This window comes from Archocentrus centrarchus, chromosome 16, assembly GCF_007364275.1.
Source record: "Archocentrus centrarchus isolate MPI-CPG fArcCen1 chromosome 16, fArcCen1, whole genome shotgun sequence".
NCBI classification, from domain to species: Eukaryota; Metazoa; Chordata; class Actinopteri; order Cichliformes; family Cichlidae; genus Archocentrus; species Archocentrus centrarchus.
Window position 1 is genome coordinate 28629778 of NC_044361.1, and position 25139 is coordinate 28654916.

A 25139-nucleotide genomic window follows, 5' to 3' on the forward strand; every position below is an offset into this window, starting at 1 on the left:
TTAACATTTGTCACTCATGTACAGAGCGCCCTCATGTAGGATTTTAGCTTCTCTTTAGGGCTATAGATTTTTTTTTTTAATTTGTCCATTATTTTATTTTAAGTAACATTTTAGTAAGTAAAAGTAAGTACTTACTTACTTACTTACTATTTTATTTTATGATTTAATACCAGCAAAAATCAAAACCTCTCCTCAGCATTTAGTAAAACTCAACATGTACATGATTTAAACAAAATACTATCCACCTGTCCACTCCATCCCTGCTCTCTGGGTAACAGTAAAGATGGCTGGTCTGACAGTATGAATTAAAACCATGCCACGTGGGGTGGGTTGGATCGCGTCGGGATGTCTGGCCGGCATTCTGGGATGCTGGGGTGCCCGCATGTCCTCTGGGGGGGTGGGGCACTCAGTTGTGGGAGCAGCGGTTCCCACGGGGGACTGGCTGGTCCTGGACTCGGGACCACTGTGTTTGTGTATGTAGGTGTGGGTAGGATGTTTGCTGTTGTCTTTTGTGTGTGGGTGTGGGTGTGATGTTTGTTGTCGTCTTTCTGTGTGTGTGTGTGTGTGTGTGTGTGTGTGTGTGTGTGTGTGTGTGTGTGTGTGTGTGTGTGTGCGTATGTTTATAATACCTTGTGGGGACAATTTTCCTGACATATACTACGTTGTGGGGACCAATTGCTCCTTGTGGGGACTGGAACCTTGTCCCCACAAGGGGAAACCCTGTTTTTGGGTCAGGGGTCAGAGTTAGGGCTAAGGTATGAATTGAGTTTAGGTTAGGGTTAGGGTTAGGTATGTGATGGTTAGGGTTAGGAAAAGGGTAAAGGTAAGGTTTAGGCTGTAGAAATGAATGGAAGTCAATGGAAATTCCCCACAAAGATAGCAAAACACACTTGTGTGTGTGTGTGTGTGTGTGTGTGTGTTGTGTGTGTGTGTGTGTGTGTGTGTGTGTGTGTGTAGGTGTGCCTGTTTGTGTTTGTCTGTGGTGTGGGTAGTGGGTGCTGGCCTTGGGCATGGCGGTGCCCTGGGGGTGTGGCCACTTCAGGCCCTGGACCTGCCTTAGCTGGCTCTCTTCCTCCGGGGGTTAGTCTTCTACTTCCCAGTCATATGTATCCTGACCCTTCCCCTCCTCCCACTCAATCAAACAACACATCACACACACGTAGGGTCTTTTGGAGGGGGGGGCACAGGCGCCGCAGTGAGTAGGGCCACTCCTTTGACTCTGCTCGCTGCGGTGCGTGATGTCCCACCCCTCCTTTTTAATTACATCATACAGCTCAGAACACGTCATAGTAGACATAGGGCCTTGGGGGGGGCAGGTGTGTCACGCGGTGGTTAGTGGGTGGAGCTGCTGAGGTGGCCCCACTTATTTGTTCACTGCTGCCTGCTCCTCAATTTTATTTACATCTTAGACATTGAGGGCCTTGGGGAGGGGTGGTGCATGTTACATCTGTCCCCCCAATTTTAATAGCACTGTAGCTTTCACACAGTCATACACATTCCTCCCACTACATACACCCACATACACCTAACACATCACCCCAACCATTTTGAGTGGGAGGAGGGTGTGGGCGGGTCTTCCCACACCAAGGTTTCGTGCACCCTGCCAGGTGTAGGGACTGGCTAGTAGTTTGGGGTTGAGTTGGCTGCATCTCTGGGGCACCCACTTGCCCACACTTAATGTCCATGTATGGTCCGTGTGTATGTGCATGGGTGTGTGACTGGCATGTATGTGTGTATGAGTATATGATGTGTGTGTGTGTGTGTGTGTGTGTGTGTGTGTGTGTGTGTGTGTGTGTGTGTGTGTGTGAGTGTGTGTGTGTGTGCGCGTGTATGTGCGTGCATGTGTATGCATGCATGTGCATGTGTGGACAGCTGGGCCTGGGTCTGTGGCTTGCCTTGGCCTCTGTGGGACACGGTTGCAGAGGGCAGGAGTTACCCCCGCCTACCGCTCCCCACTGTTCCCCACTGATTGTCACTGCTGCCCCTGGGATGTGGGTGCCTGGAGGTCCTGGGGTGTGTGAGCGGATGTCTCGGCGTGGTTTCTGGCCCGCTCCATTGGCGGCTGCGTGCTGTGGGGGGCCAGCCTGCCAGTGGGGTGGGCTGCTCATTGCCTCTGGCTCTCTGGGCTCTTGCCCGTTGACCGTGGGGGCTCCGTCTGGGGTCTTCCTCCTCTGGGGTATGCGCACAGCTGCCATCGTGATGTGCGTCTACTGAGCTCCTTGTGGGCCGTGGATGGACCAGGTCCCCTGGGTCTTTCTCTGCTTGCATCTGGATCCCGAGGGGGGTGGTTGCGGCTTCTTGCCCTCATTATTGAGTACATTCCATGACAGAGGAACACACATACATTACTACAAACTACAGCAAGACTGTATGTATGTGTGTATATGTATATGCATGTATATATATGTGAATGTGTATGTATGTGTAGCTTTTATCTTCTATTTTTTTTTCTGCCCCCCCCCCCCCCTTTTTTTTCTCTTTCTCTTTTTTCTTTCCACTTTCTATCTCTCTTCTTCTTTCCCTGCCTGTCAGATCTGGCAAGCATAAATAAAATAAAAATAAAAATACAATTAACAAGAATAGCCTATAGAAAACTTAAAGAGCACTTCTTGTAAAAGCAAATATGTTTGGTACAATAGTGCATTTGGATCATCATTCTGATTGCAAAAACTGCCAGACATGACAGTTTTCGCACATATTTTCCATTACATCTGTACATGCATACAGTCTGCACCATCCAAATGAAGCCTCACTTTTTGTATCCACAAGAGGGAGACACTAACTCAGACTATTAGGCTAGGCAAGGCCAGTTTACAGCTGCCACTGCAGTCTTTTCATTTTACTCATTTAGATTTCATTTTCCAGCTACATTTACTTTAAATGAAAAGCGTGCATATCTCATCTCAAAAAACACTTAAGTCTTTTGACTCAGCCAAAGTTCTTGCCACAATTTCAGTAGCTGTAGATGCTGCAGGAGCCTAGCAGTCCTCAGTGCTACTCCCTCTGCTGCTAATGACAGCTATCAAACCCACTTAGCAGAGGAACAGATCAAAGGTTTGTTTAAGGCCAAACAGTTTCTTTAATGTTTTGAGAGTTCAATTCAAGTTTGCATTTAAAAAAAAAAAATCTAGATGCACCTTTGCTCTCACAGCACGAGGGGGCCCCATTTCTGCGTCTTGCACTGTGTGTTCACATATGTTACCTTTATAGCCATTATTTCTCCTTCAGTACATACTAAGCTCCTAAAATGTTAAATGAGTATTAGAAGATTTTCTGTTTACATATGTTTGCATATTCTTAAATATCACCAAACCTCAGTCAGTGTTTCATTCTGCTGCAATCTCTATGAAGTGTGTTTTCAGAATCAGGCCGGCTCTAAAAGAAGAACAAATATAATTTTCATAAAGGCTGATACTTAATTCCAGCCCACAATGGTTGAATAACCCAACAGCTGCAGATCGTGTTTGTATCGTGTCAGGGTTTTTTAGGGACTTTAGACACTAAACTCAACTTTCCGTTGCCCATTCCACACTTCAGTGGCAAGAGGAAAGTCCCAAATTGACCCAGGTAATCTGAACCTGTTGGAGAGTGGGGTGGGATAAGAATAACAATAAGAAGAGGAGATGTGATTTATGCATGGGTTTGCATTGGCAGGATTGCACACAGAGTTTATTAACAGGTAAAGTGGGTACGTGTAAGCGCTGCAGTAACACACATTAACTGATGAGTCAGTCTTTTTAAATAAATCATCTTCTGTTTGAAGTCCTCCTGTATCCTTCCTTTGGGGATTGCTTGACTTTAGCTCTGAGTCTGCAGCCCGCTGATATCACCAACTCTAGGCAACTAATCAGGTTACTGAGACTGACACTGAGTGACAGTCTAAAATTAAGCCTTGCTTGGACTTTTAATTTCAGTTTATTTATCATTATGCATTTACATATGAATTTACATACTTGAACTAAAAAAAGTCATTGTGAATTTGAGAGTCCAACATGATGTTATGGGAAGCTGTCCTTTACAGAGCTGTCATACTAAGTTGAAATCCATCCATCCATCCATCCATCCACCCATCCATATTCATCCGCTTATCTAAATCAGGGTCTCGGGGGGCTGGAACCCATTCCAGCTGACATAGAGTTGAGAGGCAGGGTACACTCTGGATAGGTCGCCAGTCTGTCAGAGAACCAACACAGAGAGACAGACAACCATTTGCTCTCACATTCACACTTATGGGCAATTTAGAATCACCAGTTAACCTAACCCCACTAACTGCATGTCTTTGGACTGTGAGAGGAAGCTGGAGTACGCACGACACACAAAATGACATACAAATTATGTCCATGACATCATTAAAGGGTCCCAGAAAATTTCAAAAGGCAATTTTATACTTCAAAGCCTTTTGGTTTTAGTGAGCCCTTTTTTGGGACCTGTTTTCACCTGTTGTATAACAGAAACTGATTAAAATGGCTCTAAATACAAAATAGAAGCCATAGTTCACGCATGTAATTCTACACCTGCCTTATCATCCATGAAGTAGGATATTTACAGTAGGAAAAAGACAAACATTTAATATGTTATTGAAGTAGCTTGTTTCAGTAACTTGTTGGTAGCTGAATAACATATTTCTTTACACAGTGATTCCAGTAGTTCAACTATTCTTTTGCCATTTTCTTTACAGAAAACACAGAGAAATTTGGGGCATAAAACAAGAAAAATTGTTATTTTTTGCACAGGTGAGATGTTCCGGGCATGTCCTACTGGGAAGAGGCCCTGGAGTAGACTGAGGACATGTTGGAGAGATTTTATGCCTTGGCTGACCTGGGAATGCCTCAATGTTCCCCTTGATAAGTTGGAAGAGGTGGTTGAAGAAGGTCTGGGTTTCTCAGCTTAGGCTGCTGCACCCATGGCCTGGCTAGCTTGCTTGAGAAGCAGAAGAAAATACCTTTTCAAGTATTTATTTTGCTTTGACTTCTCTGCTGAATTCAAACTCTCTTTAACAAGCCCCACTTTTTCTTGACCTATCAAAGCACCCAGTGCATTTGTCAGGCAAGGCACCACCACAGACTGCATACAACCTGATGTCACTCATTGGTTTGTAGTCAGCTTTACGGCTGTCACCATCCTGTTGTTTCAGAGCCAGAAGTGACAGTATTTAGATGAGAAGAAGCTTGCAAGATTGATTATGAAACTATATGGATGCCATGGCACAGACACAAAGACACGCTAATCAGTGCTAAGAAGAGGATGGATGGCTGGATTGAATTGTACTCAAGCAAACTCGAGCAGAGACTTCTTACACAGCTTGTTAACTAGATAACTGCCTCAAAAATGTTCCAAAGGCTATTAGCATCACAGACACGGACGACACCTAGCAGACAGTTTTTGCCAACATCTCCCTCTGTTGGCACCACCTGCCAGTCAAATTAATTTGGCTGCTTGGCTCAAGCCTTAAAGTAAAAAAAAATTCATCCCCTACACTTATTATAAAGGGGTAATTTAGCTAGAGACCAATTTCTTTTTCTTTTTTTTATGACAGAGTGTAAGCATGCTCTGTTTTGCTTGAGGGACTGCGCTTCCATTATGGCTTGATTTTTTTTTTCAGTCCTAGAGGATCTCATTTGGCCGCCACCGCATGGTAAAGCATGAGCAGAAGAGCATATACAGAAACTCAGCATCACGTTATCAGACATAGATCCCTGAAATACACTGGCAAGTAACAGATGCTTAGGGAAGTTGGTGCATGCTTTTAATAGAAGTTAACTGCGTGACTGGATGATCCTGCTTGGAGCAAAAGCCCCATCTGAAAGGCTGGTGTGTGGCTGATGGCCATGGTATACTTAAAGTATAAAGCACTTTGAGGCAATTATCATTGTGATTTGTTGATATATAAGTAAACCTGAACCAAATGATCAAAAAGTAATGATATTTATACACTTCTCAGTGGATAGTGTGATTATTTATTTATTTGTGTATTTATTCGTGTCCAGTAAGAAGTGGGAACATTTTTAGGTGACATTTGATTTAAAAAAAAAAAAATGTTGTTTTGCATCACATTGTGCTTACATGTTTTAACCTCTTGTAACCTTTTGTAACAGAAATGGTTCGATAGTCTTCTCAAGATAGTTTAATAAATACTTTGATTACTTACCTAAACTGGAAGTTGCTCACAAATTAAAGTTTGCACTGAATCCAAATTTCTTTTTGAAATGAACAATGACAGTTAAAAAAAAAAAAAAAAAAAAAACCTCTAATGATCATAGTCTGAGCAGTAGACAGGAGGTTGTACACAGATATGAGCAGAGAACCCGAACAAGCAACGAGCCATGAACTTCTTGCGAAATTCAGTGTTAAATGTTTTGAACTTGCATGCAAAACAGACAGATGTCAGAGAAGTCGGAAATGCAATAATGCTATGAATTCGTCGCTCTTTTCTCTTTTCCTGCCTTTCTTAGTATATAGTTAAGTGGTAGAATCGCTTTGTTTCGGTTTAAAGGGAAAGCACCGTCAAGTGTCGCTCTGACACTTCATTAAAAGCAGATGAGGCTGGCGCAGCTGCACTCTACCTGCAGTTGTTGCCATAGGTGCACTAGGACACACATAAGTAGCGTGTCGCTTGGTTTGTCTTCATATATAGTCTTTTTTTTTTTTTTTTTTTTTGCTTTTTTTACAAGTCACTGAATTTGAACGCTTATCTGAATCCCACCAGTGACACAAAAGGAAACAGGGTGATGATCTGATCGCTGTCCATTTCAATTCATGGACATGGGAAATGCGCACAGTTGGTTCACGTAGGTTTGACTGATCCCAATAAACTTTTTCAGATCGCGATCGACTCTCCCCCAGTTGATGCCGGGGATCATGACCATGAACGGTCACTACCAGTCGGCAGCCACAACGCCGCTGGATTTGAGCACCACTAACCGAGTGCGTAGGAACACCAGGGACGCTGGCGTGACAGGCGGCTCACCTGCACCCCCGGCATGTACAGGGACGGACAGTTTAGAAAAGTGTCCAGCTGTCAGAAGCGTACCGGTCTCAGCACCCAGTGTTTCTCGCAAGCGTCCAGCGGATAGATCTGCCTCAGAGCTTCCTTTTAGGAAACGCCGGTTTCTAGTCGAACCGGAGACCCAGAGACCGTCACCGTCTCCACCAGAAAGAGAAGACCGATTTTCTCCTGCGGAAGACAAGACTTTACCTGCTCTTGCGGAAAGAGTCGTTATAGCACCAGTGACTCCAAGGAGGGTGGAAGGACAGGGTCCAGATGGATACTCCATATGCTTTTTGCACCCACTGAGTTACGGTAAGCATTGGTGGCCAACATCAGGTCTAATACCGCAGTGTAATATGGTCCAGTTTTATTGTTCTGCTTTTCTTCTGTTCTTTTTAAATATTGTAAGAAGAATTAGACCATTGGGCTATTGATCCAAGTTTTTGAAAACATTTCTGTAAACGTTATCATCTGAGCTTTTGATTTTCCTGTTCTCCAAAGAAAAACGTATTGGATACACTTTGGGTTTTCTTAGCCCATGATCTATGAGATAGCACCCTGTGGGTAAAATAATCAGACTGTTGACAAAATTTAGGTTTCGAGGACATGGCAGTGTCTGTTGGGGCACATCATTTTTTGTGGTATTACAAGGTATTACCTGCTAATGCTGTTTTGATTTTTTTAAAACTGTGGTAACACACAGACCCCCCCCCCCCCCCCCCCCCCCCCCCATGCCCTCTCTTCCGTGGTTTTCTTCACCAGGGTGACAGAAAAAAACAGTGAAGTCAGAGGTGATGCAGAAACTACTCACTAAGAAAATGCCCACTAAGCTATTTTACACCTATTCCTCATTAGTGAGTTCAATGCAGGAGCAAAAGTAGCTCACTGGGTCAACTCACAACTGAATACAACACACTCATAAGTACAATGTATGACTTGTAACCTACTTCCTTATTACAGAAATCACTTGCTTTTCGGGAGCTTTTATAAGTATTCATTTATATCTTCATCATTTCTCTTTTTCGTCCTCCTCTCTCCCTCCCAACTTCTTTGTATTTCTCTTTTTCAATGTTTCTGATTCTCGTTCCACGTCATTTCTGCTTAGGTCAATACCCAGTGTGCTTCTTGCCTTCTATACCAGAGGCAAATCCCCCTCTGGCCCACCAAACTGAAAGCCTGCTGTCTGGAATCGCTCTGGCAACACGACAAGATGAAGATGGAGACACGTACGTTGATTAATTTTCTTTTCGTATGGCTTCATTTGGAAGTTTGGGTGTCACTTTGTGGTATATAATCCATCGATCCATACGTCCTTCCATCCATCCATATCCAAGTAATTAATGTATACAGTAAGCTTTAAAGATGATTCATCCACCTTGTGCATGATCATGTTGTTCAGTCATTTTGAAAGTCAAAACCTGGCACATGTTGCAGATTTGAAAACTCATCACAATCATAAATAGTCAAGACATTTTCATCAGTTATGACTGACTTGTAGCAGATAATAGTTTAAAAATTGTGGCCTACTGTGCACAGTGAGTCTGAGATTCATCTTTTAGGTAATGCAAGCCAATCCCAACTTCTCAGAAGTGGTGACTCATCAATTGCCAAATATGAAAGTCACAAGTAACAAATTTATTGTTACAAATAAACTAAATAAGTAAATGAAAGTCCAAAATTTACTCATATTGTGATGTTTAAGTAGTATAAAATGGCTGGTGACAGTGAATAGAAGGACATAAGGAACAAGTTCAGACACATCTTCAACACCAGTAACATTAAAGCCACAGACTGTATATAAAACATGAATGTAGCTTAATAATTTCAGTGATAGAGTTGTCAGTGTCAATGTCAATTTTATTTCGATAGCACATTTAGAAACAACATTGTTGACCAAAGTGCTTTACAAGATTAACTACAAAAGTAAGCAAGATAATTCCACAGGTCAATAACATAGAATAAAGCATAGAACATAAAAACATAAAGATTTGTGATGGTCATTAGTTAACTTTGAAGCAACAGGTAAATAGCTTGCTTAGGAAACTGCACGAGTACATCACATGGACATTAGAGTCTGAGTGAACTGACTCATTTTTGGGGCCAGCTGAAAGCAGCTACATAAAAAGCTTTAGTTTTTGGTTCAGGCACATTGGCTTCATTTTTCAGCTCCTAACATTGCCTCTTGATTCAAACATGCAAATGATATGAAATTATTATATTTAAGCTTTAGGGTTCATATATGGCTCTCATTATCTATATGTGCTTTCCAATGTGTGGGTCAGGTATGTGTGTCACTTGGTCTGCACGCACAAGTTTGTCTTTGCACAAACTCTTCAGCCAATTTCACAACAGACATTTGTTTAAAGATATTTTTTGGCCTTTTGGCCCTTACAGGATAGTGAACAAGACACACAGCAAAAGGCTGCAGAGCAGACGTGAGCCCGGGCCACCTGCACCACAGCCATGCAGAGGACATGGTTGCCTGCTCACCCACTTAGCCACCCTAATGCCCCGCTACAGACATTTTGACTTTCAACTTAGGGAAACTATAAGCGATTAATGATGCCTTTGTTTGATTCAAGTGTCCCAGTAACCTATGACAATGTGAAAATGACCCTGAAACTAAAGCTGCTATATGGAATTGTGCAGTCATATTTTTCCTGTAATATGTCAAAATGTCTTTTGCTACAAAGCTCTCCAACATTAATCATATATAAAAGCTCCCTACCAAACACAGAAAGCCCCTAGTGATGGAAACATGCAGTCAGCTCATTATCATTGCTTTCACATTTCTAAGTCTAAACTAAGTGCTCAAGGGTAACCGGCCACTCCGGTAAGAAGTCAGTTCAAGAGATTTACCGAAATAGTAGTCTCAATGTCCTGAGACCGTCTGCTGTTGCACAACGTGGACATGAGAGTTTTGTAGTATGTTTGTTTATTTGAGCTCTATGACTCACCTGGCTATGCATACTGAACAGGTATAGTCAGTACCACCTCCCACCCCAGTCCATCCAAATGCATTTTCATTTCCTGTAACGAAAACAGGCTGATAAGGAGTCATTGAGACTTACGCACCTAAAACACTGACCTGGTAACTGTACTGTGGATCTAAGCTGGCAGATTGATTTGTTGGTATGCACGTGTTGAGAAATCTATAGTCAGTTGACTAGTCCCTTGGGGTGTGAGGTGGTGGTAATGAGAATACACAGCCCACTGGAGGACTTCTCAAGACCACATGAATGCAAATATTAAACTTTAACGCATGGTTACTTTACTTTGTCTAAAGCAACCACCCACACACTAACTAAAACTACAGAAATCCATACAAGATTCACTCACCCAGACTCATGTGACTGAAAACATAGCATGTCCAAGAATTTATTGCCACTTTGATCTTGCAGTTTCATAAGGTATCAGCATCATTTGCATTCACTCAAAGCAAACTCATGATGACCAATATTTAGCCGAGCCACAGGTCCCATGGCACCTTACAGCTGCTAATTGTCTCATATTTTCTTTGTAACTGCAATGTCATCAGCGCCTTTAACAGATGGTACCAAGGAAGTAAGACAAATGCAATGTCTTGGCTCAAAAAAAAAAAGCATTAAAAGAGCAATTTTTATTTTTAAGTTTGCAAAAGACAGTTTATTTTTTGACAGCCTTTTAACATTTTTGCTCTGCTCTGATTTTACTGTTCATCTCCACTTGCTGTTTCATCCTCTCTGGTGCAACTCACAGTTATGTCATCTAAACTTGCCGGTTAGATATAACAAGAACCAAAAGTCTCTCTCATTAGCATAAAGTCAATGCACGAAAGATTCAGTGCAGAAATTTTACAGAACATCTAGCCCCTTTGTTTTTGCAGGCATCGGTTAAGTTCTAGAGTACCTTCTTGTTGCTTTGTGGTTGTTTTAAATTTTGTGTGAATTCTTCAGAAAGAAACGCTTACAGCACCCTGTCGTTTTTCACACTGTATGTATATGAGTGTGTGTGTATGTGCGTGTATACATAATATGTTTGATGGTGTCTCTTACGTCAATGGGCTCTGTTCTCAGCGCCTCTGAGCCCCTTAGTTTCGGGAAAACCAGTGAGTGCTCAGTTTTAAAAAAATGATTGTGGTTTTTCTCAGGTGTCTCTGTCTCTCTCTTTTCTTCTCTGTGTTTTTTAAATGAATGAGCTCAAAAAACCCAAACATCCGCTCTTGACTTCCTCATTTACCGCTTTCTTTCTATCAGCTTCATCTCCCTCCCTCCCTCCCTCTCTCTCCCTCCCTCTCTCTCTCGCTCCCTCCCTCTCTCTCTCTCGTTTGCTCGCTTTCTCTCTCACTGTCCTTTTCTGTTCTGTGTCACACTGTCATTTCAGTGTAAGCTCTGCAGAAGTGTTGATTTACTTACAGATTCAACAAATTCCAACATGCTTCCAGTCAGTCAGTGGATTTATCTACACAATAATACTATTATATACTTAGCTTAGCAATGCTCTTATTATTGAAACTACCTTTACCTCCTGCTGGTGCAAGCTCCCACTGGGAGCATGGATATTTGAGTTCTGTTCAAGTCTAAATTCATCAGTTCAAAAAGCTGGAATTTTTGTTTTCTTTCTTTATTGTTGTAATGTTGACATGGTTGAAAGGAGTCCACAAAAGAAATAAAACTGAGTTACTCACTTATAACCAAATTACTGATGTAGATAAAGACCATTTTTGCATATAACCCCATCCATCCATCCATGGATGAGGCAGGGTACATCCTGGACAGGTCATGAGTCCATCACAGAGAGGCAACTATTTACGCTCACATTCACACCTAACACAACTGCCTTTTTTTTTTTTTTTTTAATGCCAGCTTGAAAAGGCTGGGACAGAAATAGATCATCCCTTGTTTTAGCAACATTGTGCAGGTGTTGGTGAACTCGGGAAATCAATTTCTGTCGTTTTGAAAGTAAAATATTTTTTTTATCCTTGCTTTGTGTAGGAGTTCAGATTTGTATAGCCAGCACACCAATAGGCACTCAGACTCTTATTGAGGAGCCATTGTATTATAATAGGCGTAGAATGTGGTTTGGCACTGTGTTATTGAAATAAGCAAGGCCTCTTCTAAAAAAAAAATAGCTGTTTGAGAGCATACAGTACTGAACAAAAGACTTGAGCCATGCGTCATTTCTTTATAATTTGCTAGGAAAATGGGAAGTATATGCAGCAAATTACTGAAGCATGTACAAAGATACATGAAATACAGTGTATAAGGTAAAAACAGAGGCTGTGCAATTCTAACAAGCCAGTATTTGGTATGATCAACTTCATTCTTCAACACAGCCTAGACTTTCTTAGGCAGCTGTTTTGTAATTTCTGTAATAAGTCTTCAGGAATAGTTCTCCAGGCTTTTTGAAGGACATTCAAAGCTCTTCTGTGGATGTTGGCTGACTGTTGTTCAAGATGATCCCACACTTCTTCATTAATGTTGAGGTCTGGGCTCTTGGGACTCCAGTCCATGAATAATAGTGTTTCATTGTATGATTTTCTGTCCAGGGATGTTTCTACTGCATCAACAGTGTGTTTGGGACTATTGTCATGTTGACAAATGAAGATATTGCCAATCAGATGGGTTCGAGGTGATACAAGATGCAATTTAAAATTGGTTCTTTGCTAAATTGTCTGCTATATGTAGGCAAAACACTGGTGTATCCCTTTTTTAGGTGCCCTTTTCATGCTTGAATGATTTCATGGATCAAAGTTAAGTGACTTAACAAACATAAGAAAATATTCCTCTAAAAATAGTCCGGTACAAGCCTGGAAGGAAAATAAGTGAAAAAAGCAGCAGAATGTCCAAAGAAGAACTTTGAAAGACCTTCAGAAAACCTGGAGAATGAATGCTCAAGACTACTTTAAACGTTCCAAGAAAGTTTAGCTGCTTGGAAGTAAAATATGAAGAAATGAGGGGTGGCACAAGAGTTTTGCACAGATGGAATCTGACAGCACTGCATCTCAGATTCTACAGGCCTCAGTTTGCATGTTAAATGTTCAAGTTCATGACAGTACAATGAGAAAAAGACCGAATTATTATGGCTTGTTTGAAAGTCTGTTCTCTCTAAAAAGAACATGGCAGTATGACTTAGGTTTGCATAGATGCATCTGGACAAAACACCAGACTTCTTTGGACAGAGGTGGAGATATTTGGTGTAAACCAAACATAGCATATCGTGCCAACTGTCAACTTGGTGGTGGAGGGATTTTGATTTGGACTTATTTTGCAGCTAGAAGACCTTGGCACCTTGGCAACTCAAAGTACTATACAGATGTACAACTTCAAGTTCCTGGTCCCACCATTACAGATGCTGACTTTTGAACTTGTGCTCTCAGATCTTCTCTTTAACTTGCATGCATTCATAATTACTTAATTTAAAATGTGAGTCAGACCAGACCCAGACAGCCTTCTACATTTTCACTTAGAGGAGCTTATACTCAGAAAAGGGAAGCATATCTCTGGATCTTGTTTTTTTGTTTTGTTTTGTTTTGTCTTTCATAGTAAAATGTTTAACTTGCACCAGTAGATGCAATGACACACTGTGTTCACTGCCAATGGTTTCAGAAGTGAGCCCATTTACTCTACATAATTTTATGTTTTTAACGTGGCACCATCTTATTAAAAAATTCAAAGGAAACCCGTATCCCACAAAACAATAAACTGTTTACTCATCAAGGTTCCCATGTGAATACCTTTGCGCCATATACTGAACAGAAAGCTACGAAGTAAGCTGTCATTTCTTGTTAACTGGACTGTGGTGTGACTCTGCGTCTCTTTTGTTTACTACTCCCTCAAACTGACACATCACCTCATTGCTCAGCTGGTCCACAGACCACAGGAAATGTTAGGCTTCAGTCTGATCATTCAGTCTGGCTGCACTCTCACCCTTCATACCAAACAGGATACCACATGCCTTCTCTCTCTCTCTGTCTCTGTCTCTCTGTCTCTCTCTCTCTCCCTCTCTCTCTCACACACACACACACACACACACACACACACACACACATGCGCGCGCGCGCGCACACACACACAGAGCTACCATCTGTGTTAAGCTCGGGACTCCTGTCTGCGTCAGGACTGCTGTGCCTGGGGTTATCTGGGGCTGTGGTCTGCCCCACTTCCAGGAACAAGAAACAGTACAGTTTCATCTTAAGAGAAGAGAGGCAGATAGATACTGATATAAAAGGGCATAGCAAGATAGACAAAGTGGTTTTAGGCATTAATGGAGGCAAATCATTTCAATGAGCTCAATGTTAAGAGGCCTGAGCCAAGTTTGTTGATGGTTTTTCATAAATAATATGACAAAAAAAAATTCCTGGTAAAGTCATGCAGGAATAGCTGGTCATTATTTTTTGACAGTAGATATACCGTGCCATGACTGGCCATCCCATCTGCTGTAGTGTTTGTTGAGACACTGCAAGGGCTTTTTAAGGCCAATTATGGGTAGGTGATAGAATGTACAGTAAATATAACCAAATCTTTGTTGATGCAGATTTCTTCACTTTGGTGAGCTTAGTTACAGGAACAGGGATCTGTGAGCGAAGAACCGCCCTGCTCATTTGACATACAAGTGAGAATGATGCATGCATGTACATATGCACAAATAGTTTCCTGCAACTACAGAGTGAATGTTGAGACTTACTCTTCAGTTACAGACCACAGTTTGAAAGACTAATTAGAATAACATGATACTATAATAATATAGAAAAATTAGATAGATTTAATATATTTTTTGTTCAGGCAGGACACATTACTGAGAGGAAGTGTTGCAAGTGCTTTTGCCATTGTGTGAACTTATTTTTTGACATCATATTGCGTTCATGGGTACTTTTAACTTATTCTAAAGAACTGGCCCTATTTCCTGTTGCATAATTGCACTGTATGTCTGATTATGACTTATCTACTGAAGCTGACTGTGCAAACATAAAGAAAGCCCCTGTCAGAAACCATACAGCTTAATAACTAGATTTCACACACATAGACCAAGATACAGGAGAGAGAATGCTGTCTTTGTTAGTGACAACAGGAAGTGACATAAAACTTGTCTGGGTCTTACTGGAAGTTGCTTCTTCTGGTAGAGTAAAAAAAAAAGAAAAAATGTGAAAACTGATATATTATTTTCTATAGCATGCCTCCCCTCATCAGTTTCCTGGCCTTCCTTGTTCTAAAATCACTGAGAATGGTTTCCACTTTAGTTTGATATGGTTGCATGATAAAGGCACTGTGAGTCAGGGCTGTACATCTACTCAGCTAGTCAGCACAACTGTCAGTGGGATAACTAAGATGAAGTGATCAAGTAGAATTGGCTGATTTTGACCTTCTTCTTAAATTAATGGCTATAGGGGTTAGCCTAGTTTAGCATAATTACTAAAAAACATTGGGAAAATTATCTTTGAGCACCTCAAAAGTACAATACTAAATATGCTATATCTCAGTTCTTTCATCTATATGCAAGCTGTATACATGTTAAAATAAAACAAACAAAAAGTTTGTTGCCACAGTAAAGCTGCCAGGCAACCAGCTGAGACTGCAAGCTCCTCCAGGCACTGACGTAGCCTGGCACATACCCTCAGCAAAACCAGCCGTCGTATTTTAGTTTTTACATGCTACGTGTTAATTAAGGTGTTTTCACACTTGCACAGCAGCTATGAACTTTTACCTGAGAACGATGCATGTGAGACCTCAATTGTCATACACAAGTTGATTGGGCTTTAAAAGGTCTTTAACCTGCCAGCTTCCAGTGTAAAGTTCATGTGATATCCAGTCGTGCCAGTGTGAGAACAGCATAAGTAATAGTCTGGTGAACCTTACCTGGCTCTCCTACTTCTTCTGAAGGTCATGTATAAGCAAAGCTTCAGTGTGCGTCGGTGTGGATCTGCTGCTAGGTGACCTCTGCTATCTTAAGATTGACCCATGTTCACTATTGGCCCATTCCCAGTCTTTGTGCTGAGTTAATTTATGATGGGGAATTGATTTGTAGTGCAGTTAGTTCATTCTACACAGGATGTAAAGAACTGCAGTTACTTGTGCAGCACATCATCGTGCAGTAGTAACAGGTTTTTCATCTTGTTAGCACGTCTGTTGCTTTTACATACTAGGGGACATACAGTATCATGAGTGAAGCAAGCATTCAGTATCATGCCTGAGCATTTTTTCTTTGGAGCTGCAGCATATAAATGAGAATGAGAAATAAATAAATAAATGAGAGCCCAGGTAAAGGTATAGGTATAGGTTAAAAAAAAAAAAAAAAAAAAAAAAGCAAGCAATTCTGTCTGCTTGCAGGGCAAGACTAACTTGTTAGACCTGGCAATTTGGAACCCGTCTTATTTAAATTTAGCAACAGATTATTAGTTTCTTGATAACACAGTGAAGTCAAAGTTCAGTGTTGTGCTTTCCTCTGCTCTCAGTTGTAGGTGTGTGTTTTTGTGTCTCCTCTGCTCCATAAGTCTGTTCAATCTGTGGGAGACAAAATTGGACAGACTAATGTTGAGCAGAGTGGAAGAGAGAGAGGCAGGTGAAGTGAAGGAAATGCTACTGGAGCTGATTATAACTCATTACTTTACTTGGATAATATGCAATAAAAGCATAATTTAACCCAAGTAAATCTTTTGGTTCATGAGAACACTTTTATTGGGTCTAACAGCTACAGCTAGTTATACATTATCCAATACACGTCACGCACTTTTTAAAAATTTGGATTTAAAAAAAAAATTCAGTCCAAGAATTTTTTTTTTTAACCTCTCCTGACCTGCTAGAACAGACACCCCCACCCCACCCACCCACCCACACACACCTTTTTTTTTGGACACCTGGTTTTCTTCTCCTGATTAACAAAATGCACACTTTGTGCATTATAAGCATGTGCTGCCTTCTTTTATTTAGCACGATAATTTGTGAGTGAGTGAGGCTCACAGATAGAGAGGGAGAGTGGGTGCAGTTTTCAGGCAAGAGGTCGGGGGATGAGGCACACACTAATTTCCATATATGTACATAGATTGATGCGTACTGGGGGCAATAGTGAAGAGTTAAATGCAACGCATTTCAGACATGAAGGGATATTTTTCATGGAAAAAAATAAAATGCAATTTTGATGAATAGAGATAAGCTTTTAGGGGGTTAATTAATGATTATCAATAATAAACAAAAGTGTAAGAAAAACTAGCTTTAATATTAATCATTTTCTACTTGACTCTACACCTAAGAGCCTGATTCCACACACAAGTTATGTTGTGTTCAAGTTAAATACCCTTTAAAATGAAACATTTGTTGACTGTGTGATTTTTTTTGTGTGTGTGTGCATGTTTCTTTTACAGAGCACTCCATATAGCCGTGGTGCAGGGAGAATTGGCCATAGTCTACAAACTCATCCAATTCTTGATGTGCGCTCGCAGAGATGTTGATATCTACAACAATCTCCGTCAGGTAAAACACATGCATTGATGAAGCCACTTACAAATACACACATGCACAGAGTTCTGATGATTAAATGCCAGGTCGCAGCATTTCTATAGACAGGGCATTTTGCAAAAAAAAAAAAAAAATTAAATAAATCAAAGCAAAAAAAAAACAACAACTTGTCAATATTACAGCAGTAGGTATGCATGCATGTGTGCACACTTGCACAAAACAACTCAGCATGTTAAACAACCTCAGTATGTACAATACATTTCCCTTCTTCACCCTGCTGATAACACTTACATGGAAAAGAATGAAAGAGGAAGTGCCTTGGTTTCCTCCTTGCCCTGCAGTGCATTATCACACACTCTTACGGTCATGGCAGCCGAGGGTTATGCAGTGGAATTCACCCTTCCTGGTTTCTCCACCTGTACTTGCCACAAGCCAAAGCCATGCACATTCTGGGAAGGGCTATGTGTGATTTCCAATGTTCTGTATTTTGTGCATGGCTTTCTAGTGGTCACTTTCTGTATATGTAGCAAGGGATTTTTCAGTGTTCGCATGTTGGATTTACCGTGTTGTGAAATTCAGAAAGAAGACTGCCAATATGATTAATTGGCATAATAAATGACTCACACTAACTCTCAGAAACCTTACACTGATACCTAATGTGTTGGCCTTAAGTGAAAAAAATATGTTCACATGGAAAATTACATGGTAAAGTTTGCAAACACGGCTTTTTAACTTGCATTTCTATGTATATATTTTAGTTTAATTTTGACTATTTGCTGTGAAAAATTGGCAAATACAGTTTCACTAGGGTGATTTTGCCTATGAAAAATGGTGGTGACCCGCAGCTCCTTATTTACTATCTCAACATGAGGCATGAGCTTTGGTGTTTTACTGGGAAGGTGTACATGGAGTTGCTTTTGAGTGTTTCCCAATCCAGGGTTGTCCCAACCACTGGTGCCAAGCCAACACTTCAACATTCTCTTCTCTGTTGTTGTCTCCTGATTTCTGCCAGCTTTCTCTTTTCCATACTTCAACAGAAAAGCACCCGAGCTTTTTCAGAGCTTTAGTTCTCAAGTCTGGGGTTTCACACCACATACAACACCACAGACATCCTTACCAGAAATAATGCTTGTGCTATCATCAGTTGTTGTCTTTCCTCATCGCTGAGACTTGACAGCATAGGTTTTATGATATCCTGTGTCTGCCCTATGTATGAAAATGCATGCACGCGATGCACACACACACACACACACACACACACACACACATGCACACTGTATTTTCACACACACTCACATTAGAGGTCATATGCAGTTATAACCAAAAAGGGAGATTTACAGGCACAGGTCCCGTCACAGTCATTTGCCTACCAGATTGTGTGGTTTTGACCCAAAACCCAGGCATAATGAACAATCTTATCAAAATGAAGGTAGGGAACTTTTGTATTTTTCAAAATGTAGAGTTCTGAAGACATTTTCTGGCACTGGCTATTTCCTAAGACAAACAAAAACAGACAAGACAGTCAATTTAAATGACAAATCCTGAGTTTCTGTGGTTTTGCACATGGAACTTTTTGACAGAGTGTTACTATCAGTACTGAGCAGTGCAAGTGTCAATACATGATTTGCCTTCCCCTCCCAAAACTGCAATGATACTATAGAGACAGCTGTTTGATACTCCCACATGCTACCAGCGTAGCTACAAAAACGCATACTACACTAGTAAACTTTTGCTTCTCTAATGACAGCAGATAATGTGGCGTGATGCTGACACTATGGGGTTTGGGGACTTAATCCTTTGGGGCCACCCACACTAAAACATGCACTGACTGTCGTGTGGATTAGAACAGAGACAATCATGTGGATGTGTTACTGTTACAGTGCAGCATGTGGTTGGTAATTTAACAATTAAAAAATTGTTTTCATTTTGTTTATGGCACATCGGTGGCATGGCATTTTTATTTTTTTAGTGTGAGTGTGCGTGCATGTGTGTGCACAAACAAGGCATCCGTGTGCATTTGTGTGTACTTTAGTATCCTCGTTCCGAGAAGTCACATGACCCCTCCCTCCCCCCTCCCTCTTGCTCTGGGCTGTTTCTCAACATACCTTACAGTGAGGTTCAGAGGGTAGTTTACAGGGACTTTCCCTTCATGCGCGTGCCTCTCTCTCTCTGTCTCTCCTATGCTGTTTCTCTATCTCCCTCAGTCTCTCTCTCTCTTTTTTTTAAATATCTCACTGCATATAATCTTAAGAGAATTTTTGTTTTCTAACCATAACTGGTGAACTGACTGATCCTATCAGTATAACTGTCAACAACACTGACGTAAGAGCGTGTGATGTTTATTTGTGCAATAGGCCTGGCTTTACCCTCTAGTGCTCACGTCAGAAGACAAGTCTTTGTCGCTTTGCTTTCCACCTTGTTTGGAACTGCCTGGGGCTGTTTTTCATGCCTCTAAACCTCGTCTGCTCTCATCTTTTTACCTCGTCCATGCTAATCCACTCATTTTTCAGGAATGCAAACTTATGAGGACAGACCCAAGGGAAAGCGAAGGGATTTTCCCTTGTTATTCTGTCTTCCCCTTGGACTCCCCGCTGCCACTTCCATTTTTTCCTTGTTCCTCTGTCTCCCCACCCTAACTCCCCCTTCACTCCCTTCCCACCTTTCCTCTTATCTCGGCTGAATTTTAGTTTAGTCACTCTAAAATCCTTTTAAATCCTGCCAACTCCAAGGGGTCTATATTAAAGGCCATAAAAGGCCTTATTGGCAAAGTAATATCTAGGACAGGGAATTTTATTAATGCTGTTTGGGGGAAGTTAGTAGCATGGCAGCTTTTCACAATACTGTTTGACAGTAAATGTTAATTGTAGAAGGTTCAAATGCTGGAGATTTTACAGGGAATATTGTTGTATACGTGACTGTGCAGTTATGTGTCTTTGTGTGTATGTGAGTCATAGGATTCAGGGAAGTTGCATTCATTGACACATTGGAGGAATTCCACAAAGATGCTCTCCCACTGCTACCTACTTTAATAGTCTTTACTGGAATAAACTGTCACTGCAGACACACACACACACACACACACACACACACACACACACACACACACACACACACACACACACACACACACACACACACACACACACACACACACACACAGCAGTAGAAATACAGCAAAAGTGAAACTTGGAGCAGCAGTATGTTCCTATTTGTTGCATTTATTGTGTAACTAGAATAGCAGCTAAAAATTCCAAGTTTAAATACTTCCCTTTTATGACTGAACTATGAACTGAGGATTGCTTAATAAACAGCAGGTTGTCTGTGCCCTCCCTGGCGATAGTTGACTTAATATAAACAGGATGATACATGCTGACCTCACCCACAGGAACATCCTAGATTGCTAAAGGGATTTCATTTAGCATTTATAGAATATTCATCCATTCAAGCACCTTTTCCTGATATTGCAGACTGGGACTCAGAACAGGTTCTTCCTCATTTTAAGTCAATCACAAAGTCTTACGCTTGGGCTGTTGTTGATGGTAGTTGGTCTGTAAGATATAGTGCAAGTCTTTAATTTCAGTGCTGGCAACTTTGAACTATATGTATTTCTTGAGTGTAATTGTGTAAATGTAGGAACACACATGCATAGTAATACAGGTGAAGGCAGTTCATAGTCATTGTTTGCTTCTGCTAGGTGTTGGTGTGTTCTTACATGCACTGTTTTTGGTTTCACTGACCTTTAACCTGTAGAACAGGTTATAGATAAAGGGAGGCCTTTACAAGAAAACACCTAATATTTCCTGAACTTCAGTGGCAAAATACAGTTACCTAACACTGTGCAGCATTTTTATGGTTATCAGCCTTAATATATCAGGTTTGACTAAACTATAATTTTTCATTTTATTCCCCCTCAGACTCCCCTTCATCTGGCAGTGATAACGAAGCAGGCAGACATGGTGGAAGCTTTGTTGAAGGCAGGGGCCGACCCCGCAGCCTTGGACCGTAATGGGCAAACAGCGCTCCACCTCTGCTGTGAATATGACCAGCACAATTGCTTGTCTGTAGTCCTTTCTATGCCCTCATCTGCTACGTGCCTGGAGATCAGAAATTATGAGGGTGAGTTACTGAAGATGCCTCTCTGTATGTGTTACACTAAAGGTGTTGCTGCCAGAGAAAAATAAAGGCTTACTCTTTAGCCCTCGTTAAGTCAGATAAAACCTGAAACTACTTGTAAGTATTTTATCCCTAATGATTTTTTAATTTACGTTAATTCCTTCATAAAATCAAATTTGTGACATCAGCAGTTGTTTTTTTCCACATGCACCCTGCAATTGTGACCCTGTTTACATTTACATCTATCAGCTGCAGCATGTGCACAACCAATTGAAATATAATCTCTTTAACTGCCTTAACTAGTGCACAGCAGTTTGTTGGTGGGTATGAAAAATGCAAACCCATTCTCAGGTATGGGTTGGGTTGGTTGTTTTAGGTGTGTGGGTGGGAAGAGGACATTTCCTTCCTTTGTGGTCTGGTGTCAGTGTAGTGTCGCATTGCCAAATCTCCAAGCAGCTGAGAAGACATTAGTGTGAAAGCAACAAGTTGGTACAGAATAACAAAACTCTCCACCAGCTACAAAGAAAGTTATCTTAATATAACAGCAAAATCTACTTACTATGATCTCAATGAGGAAAACACTAAATAATAGGATTGTCTGTAATTTTTTATCATTTTAATAACTCACAGTCTTAATAACTGCATCTTATCGTTTAACTTTATTTATTTATAGCTCTTTAACTGATTGCTTTTTCTATGTGTAGCAGATCTGAAAATAAATATAAAACATAGGCTTTTCCTTTTTATTGTTCTCAGGTTTGAGCCCTCTGCATCTGGCTGTGCTGCAGGGACATAAGCATTTGGCAAGAATGTTACTGGATGCAGGCGCTGACATCAATGCTATGGTCAGTCCCTCTTGTACTGACTCAGCACTGCGGGATTTACAGCATCACAGTTTCTTTTTTTTACATTTCCTCTCTGCATTCTCTTGACTTTTCCCATGGTGCTTTTTTTTTTTCTCCTCTAATCAGGACATCAAAAGTGGCCAGAGTCCTCTCATGCACGCTGTGGAGAGCAATAACATAGACATGGTCCACTTCCTCATTGAGGTAATGAAGCTGTATGGGCAGCAGAGGGGAGAGAAGGGTTGTGACTCAGCTCTGTTAAATTATTCTGGTTTTCTCTTTCCAACTCATCATCTCTACACAGTTTTGCATTCCTTTTTTAGGAATTTTTTCAAAGTATTGCAAAATAGTTGAAGTTTTTCTTTATTATCAGAGTTTAGCAGCAAGTGTCTTTTCTTCTTTCTTCATTAATGCCTGCACTCACCCTCTTAGGGACATTATCGTTTGTTTCACTTTCTAAGTTATCTACATCTACTTTGACTTTCTTTATGAATCATTTTCTACTGATTTTCTGTTGCAGAATAGATGTGATGTCAACAGCCAGTCATATAGTGGGAACACAGCCCTACACAGCGCTTGTGGCCGAGGTCAAGTGGAGACAGTGCGGCTGCTGCTGAAGAGCGGAGCTGACAGTAGCCTCAAGAACTACCATAATGACACCCCCGTGATGGTGGCCAAGAACAAAAAAGTGAGTGAGGAGATGAAAAAGAGGGGGAAAAAATATCATGGACATTGCTGAAATCCCATTGTTACAGTGTTGTTCCTTTTTATTTTGTTTTATGGTTGTATGTTCCTGCTTCTGGTGCTGGAAAACAATAAACCCCCAAAAGGTTAATGATTTTACAGTAAATCACTTCCTTATGAATGTTCAAAATTTCAGTCTCTTTCTATGATTTTATTATGGGAATTCACACCTATTTGTTTCATAATTTACACCAAAACAAATACAAAAAGTTACAAAACCTACTTGATTTAACTCTGGTTAGTAGAAAGAAAGGGTTGAAGCCAAAATGGGAAGTAATTGTGTGTATCGTTCCCTCTACAGGCCAGATCTGAATAGTGCACCAGTTCCCTTGAGTCATTTTAATAAATCACCATGACACTCATTTTAGGTCATGCACAAAGTTTTTTAATGCACTACAAATTGTTTTACAGATAGCAGATGTGTTACGAGGGAGAGGCTCCAAGCAGACAAGAGTTCAAGATCAGCCCTGCATGTCAGTTTCACCAAATGACAGCAACCTAACAGAAAATGGTGAGGAAACATTCAAACAATATTTGCCTCTCGCACACAAAGAAACAAAAATCACAATATTTAATTTCAGCTTCCATGTTTCTTTTAGGGTCCCCATCTCCCAGCCAGAGTCGTGGATGCTCGCCTTCGACTACACCACACACCATTCATCAGAACGCTTCCCACTCTCCAGACGCTTCCATTTTGCGATCTCAGACTTACCAGCCAGTGGGGCTTTCCTCTATGTCCACGCAGACAAACATCAAAGAAACAATCAGACAACAGTATCCTGGAGAGGGGTTCAACCAGTGGGATGGTGGGCCAAGAATGGGCTGCACCTGAAATTAGACTAAAGCTGCCATTTTTTTTCTGGACTCCATGAAAAAAAAAAAGGCAGTCATAGGTGTCCTTCTTTGGGCTTTCATGCCTTGACAGACTGCCTGCAACCTCCCTGCTTCACTTGTTGCTTCTAGGGAGTCCTGTCCTATACTGAGTCTTTGAAAACTGGGGAGCAAAACACTGCTGTGATCAGCTGGATTTTTCAACATAAAGCTATGCATCGGTAGAAATATTGCACTGCATGCATTCAAGACTGAACATGAAGACTAGTTTTATGTACAGACATCAGTAAATGACGGCTATGGACCAAAGCTCAATGAACTCCCAGTCCTTTTGTCTTGATTTGGGAATGATGCTATGGAACAAATGTACCTGGCCTTACTTGAACTGTGTATATTGCATGTACATTATGCTTGGCTTTATTATTATGGCACCAAGACTTTTTACGTTTGCAGTCTGCTTAAAAGACCTGGCATACATTGCACAGTCAAATACCTTGTTTCCCTCCTTCTCGTAATCTAAGTATGCCCATTGTACCTTTCATGTCTGTTAACGTGCTGATGTGTTGTTGTTTTTTATTGTCAAATGTAGATATTTTTATATAAAATTTGTATAGAAGATTATGCTATGTCTTGCTTTAGCTTTATTATTCAGCTTAAACCTTTTTATGATCAATTATTCATTATTTGTGTAACAAGAGAAAACATAAAAAAGGGAGTATGATGATAGTCACACAGGTGACAGAACAGGATGTGAGACAAAACATTTTCCATCCCCTCTTCTCTTCTCTTCTCTTTCCTTTTTTTTTTTTTAACCAACCCGCTCTACATCCACCCACAACCCCCTAACACAATGAGCAAAGGTAGTATAAGGAAAATCCAACACCACACTGCAGCCAAGGCATCATCTGAACATTGCAGACCCAAATCAAAAATGTTTAAATGCAAAATGAAATAGGTGATTATACAATTTTCTTAAAGATAGTAGAACATAAACAAACAAACAAAAACCCAATTTGCTAACAGTATTTGTGAGAAAACACAAATTTCCTCTGTCAGCTTTGACAAAAACATGATCTCTTATGTTTGGGCATAATATAACTGTGGTGCAGAAAGGTCCACTTGTAATAAGAGAGACATTCCCATACTGGCAGTGTTTGTGGTGTTTTTCAATGACAAGCTATCCTATCT

At 40.9% G+C, this 25139-nt stretch overlaps 1 protein-coding gene across 1 annotated transcript; it reads left to right on the forward strand.

Moving 5' to 3' along the window:
• Positions 1–6759: 6759 nt before the first annotated feature.
• bcl3 (BCL3 transcription coactivator) lies at positions 6760–24501 on the forward strand. The gene is made up of 9 exons (XM_030749382.1): positions 6760–7300; positions 8094–8214; positions 17325–17433; positions 21333–21534; positions 22288–22376; positions 22503–22580; positions 22897–23064; positions 23532–23631; positions 23720–24501. The coding sequence occupies exons 1-9, from the start codon at positions 6847–6849 to the stop codon at positions 23950–23952; spliced, it is 1554 nt and encodes a 517-aa protein (XP_030605242.1). The 5' UTR covers positions 6760–6846; the 3' UTR covers positions 23953–24501.
• The last annotated feature ends 638 nt before the right edge of the window (positions 24502–25139 follow it).

What these genes read in the sequence shown, in the direction of transcription:
- bcl3 (XM_030749382.1), top strand. Translation starts at nt 6,847, where the DNA reads ATGCCGGGGATCATGACCATGAACGGTCACTACCAGTCGGCAGCCACA. An exon ending in TCTACAACAATCTCCGTCAG is followed by an intron (nt 17,434 to 21,332) that starts GTAAAACACATG and finishes ATTCCCCCTCAG; the next exon opens with ACTCCCCTTCATCTGGCAGT. An exon ending in TGGTGGCCAAGAACAAAAAA is followed by an intron (nt 23,065 to 23,531) that starts GTGAGTGAGGAG and finishes ATTGTTTTACAG; the next exon opens with ATAGCAGATGTGTTACGAGG.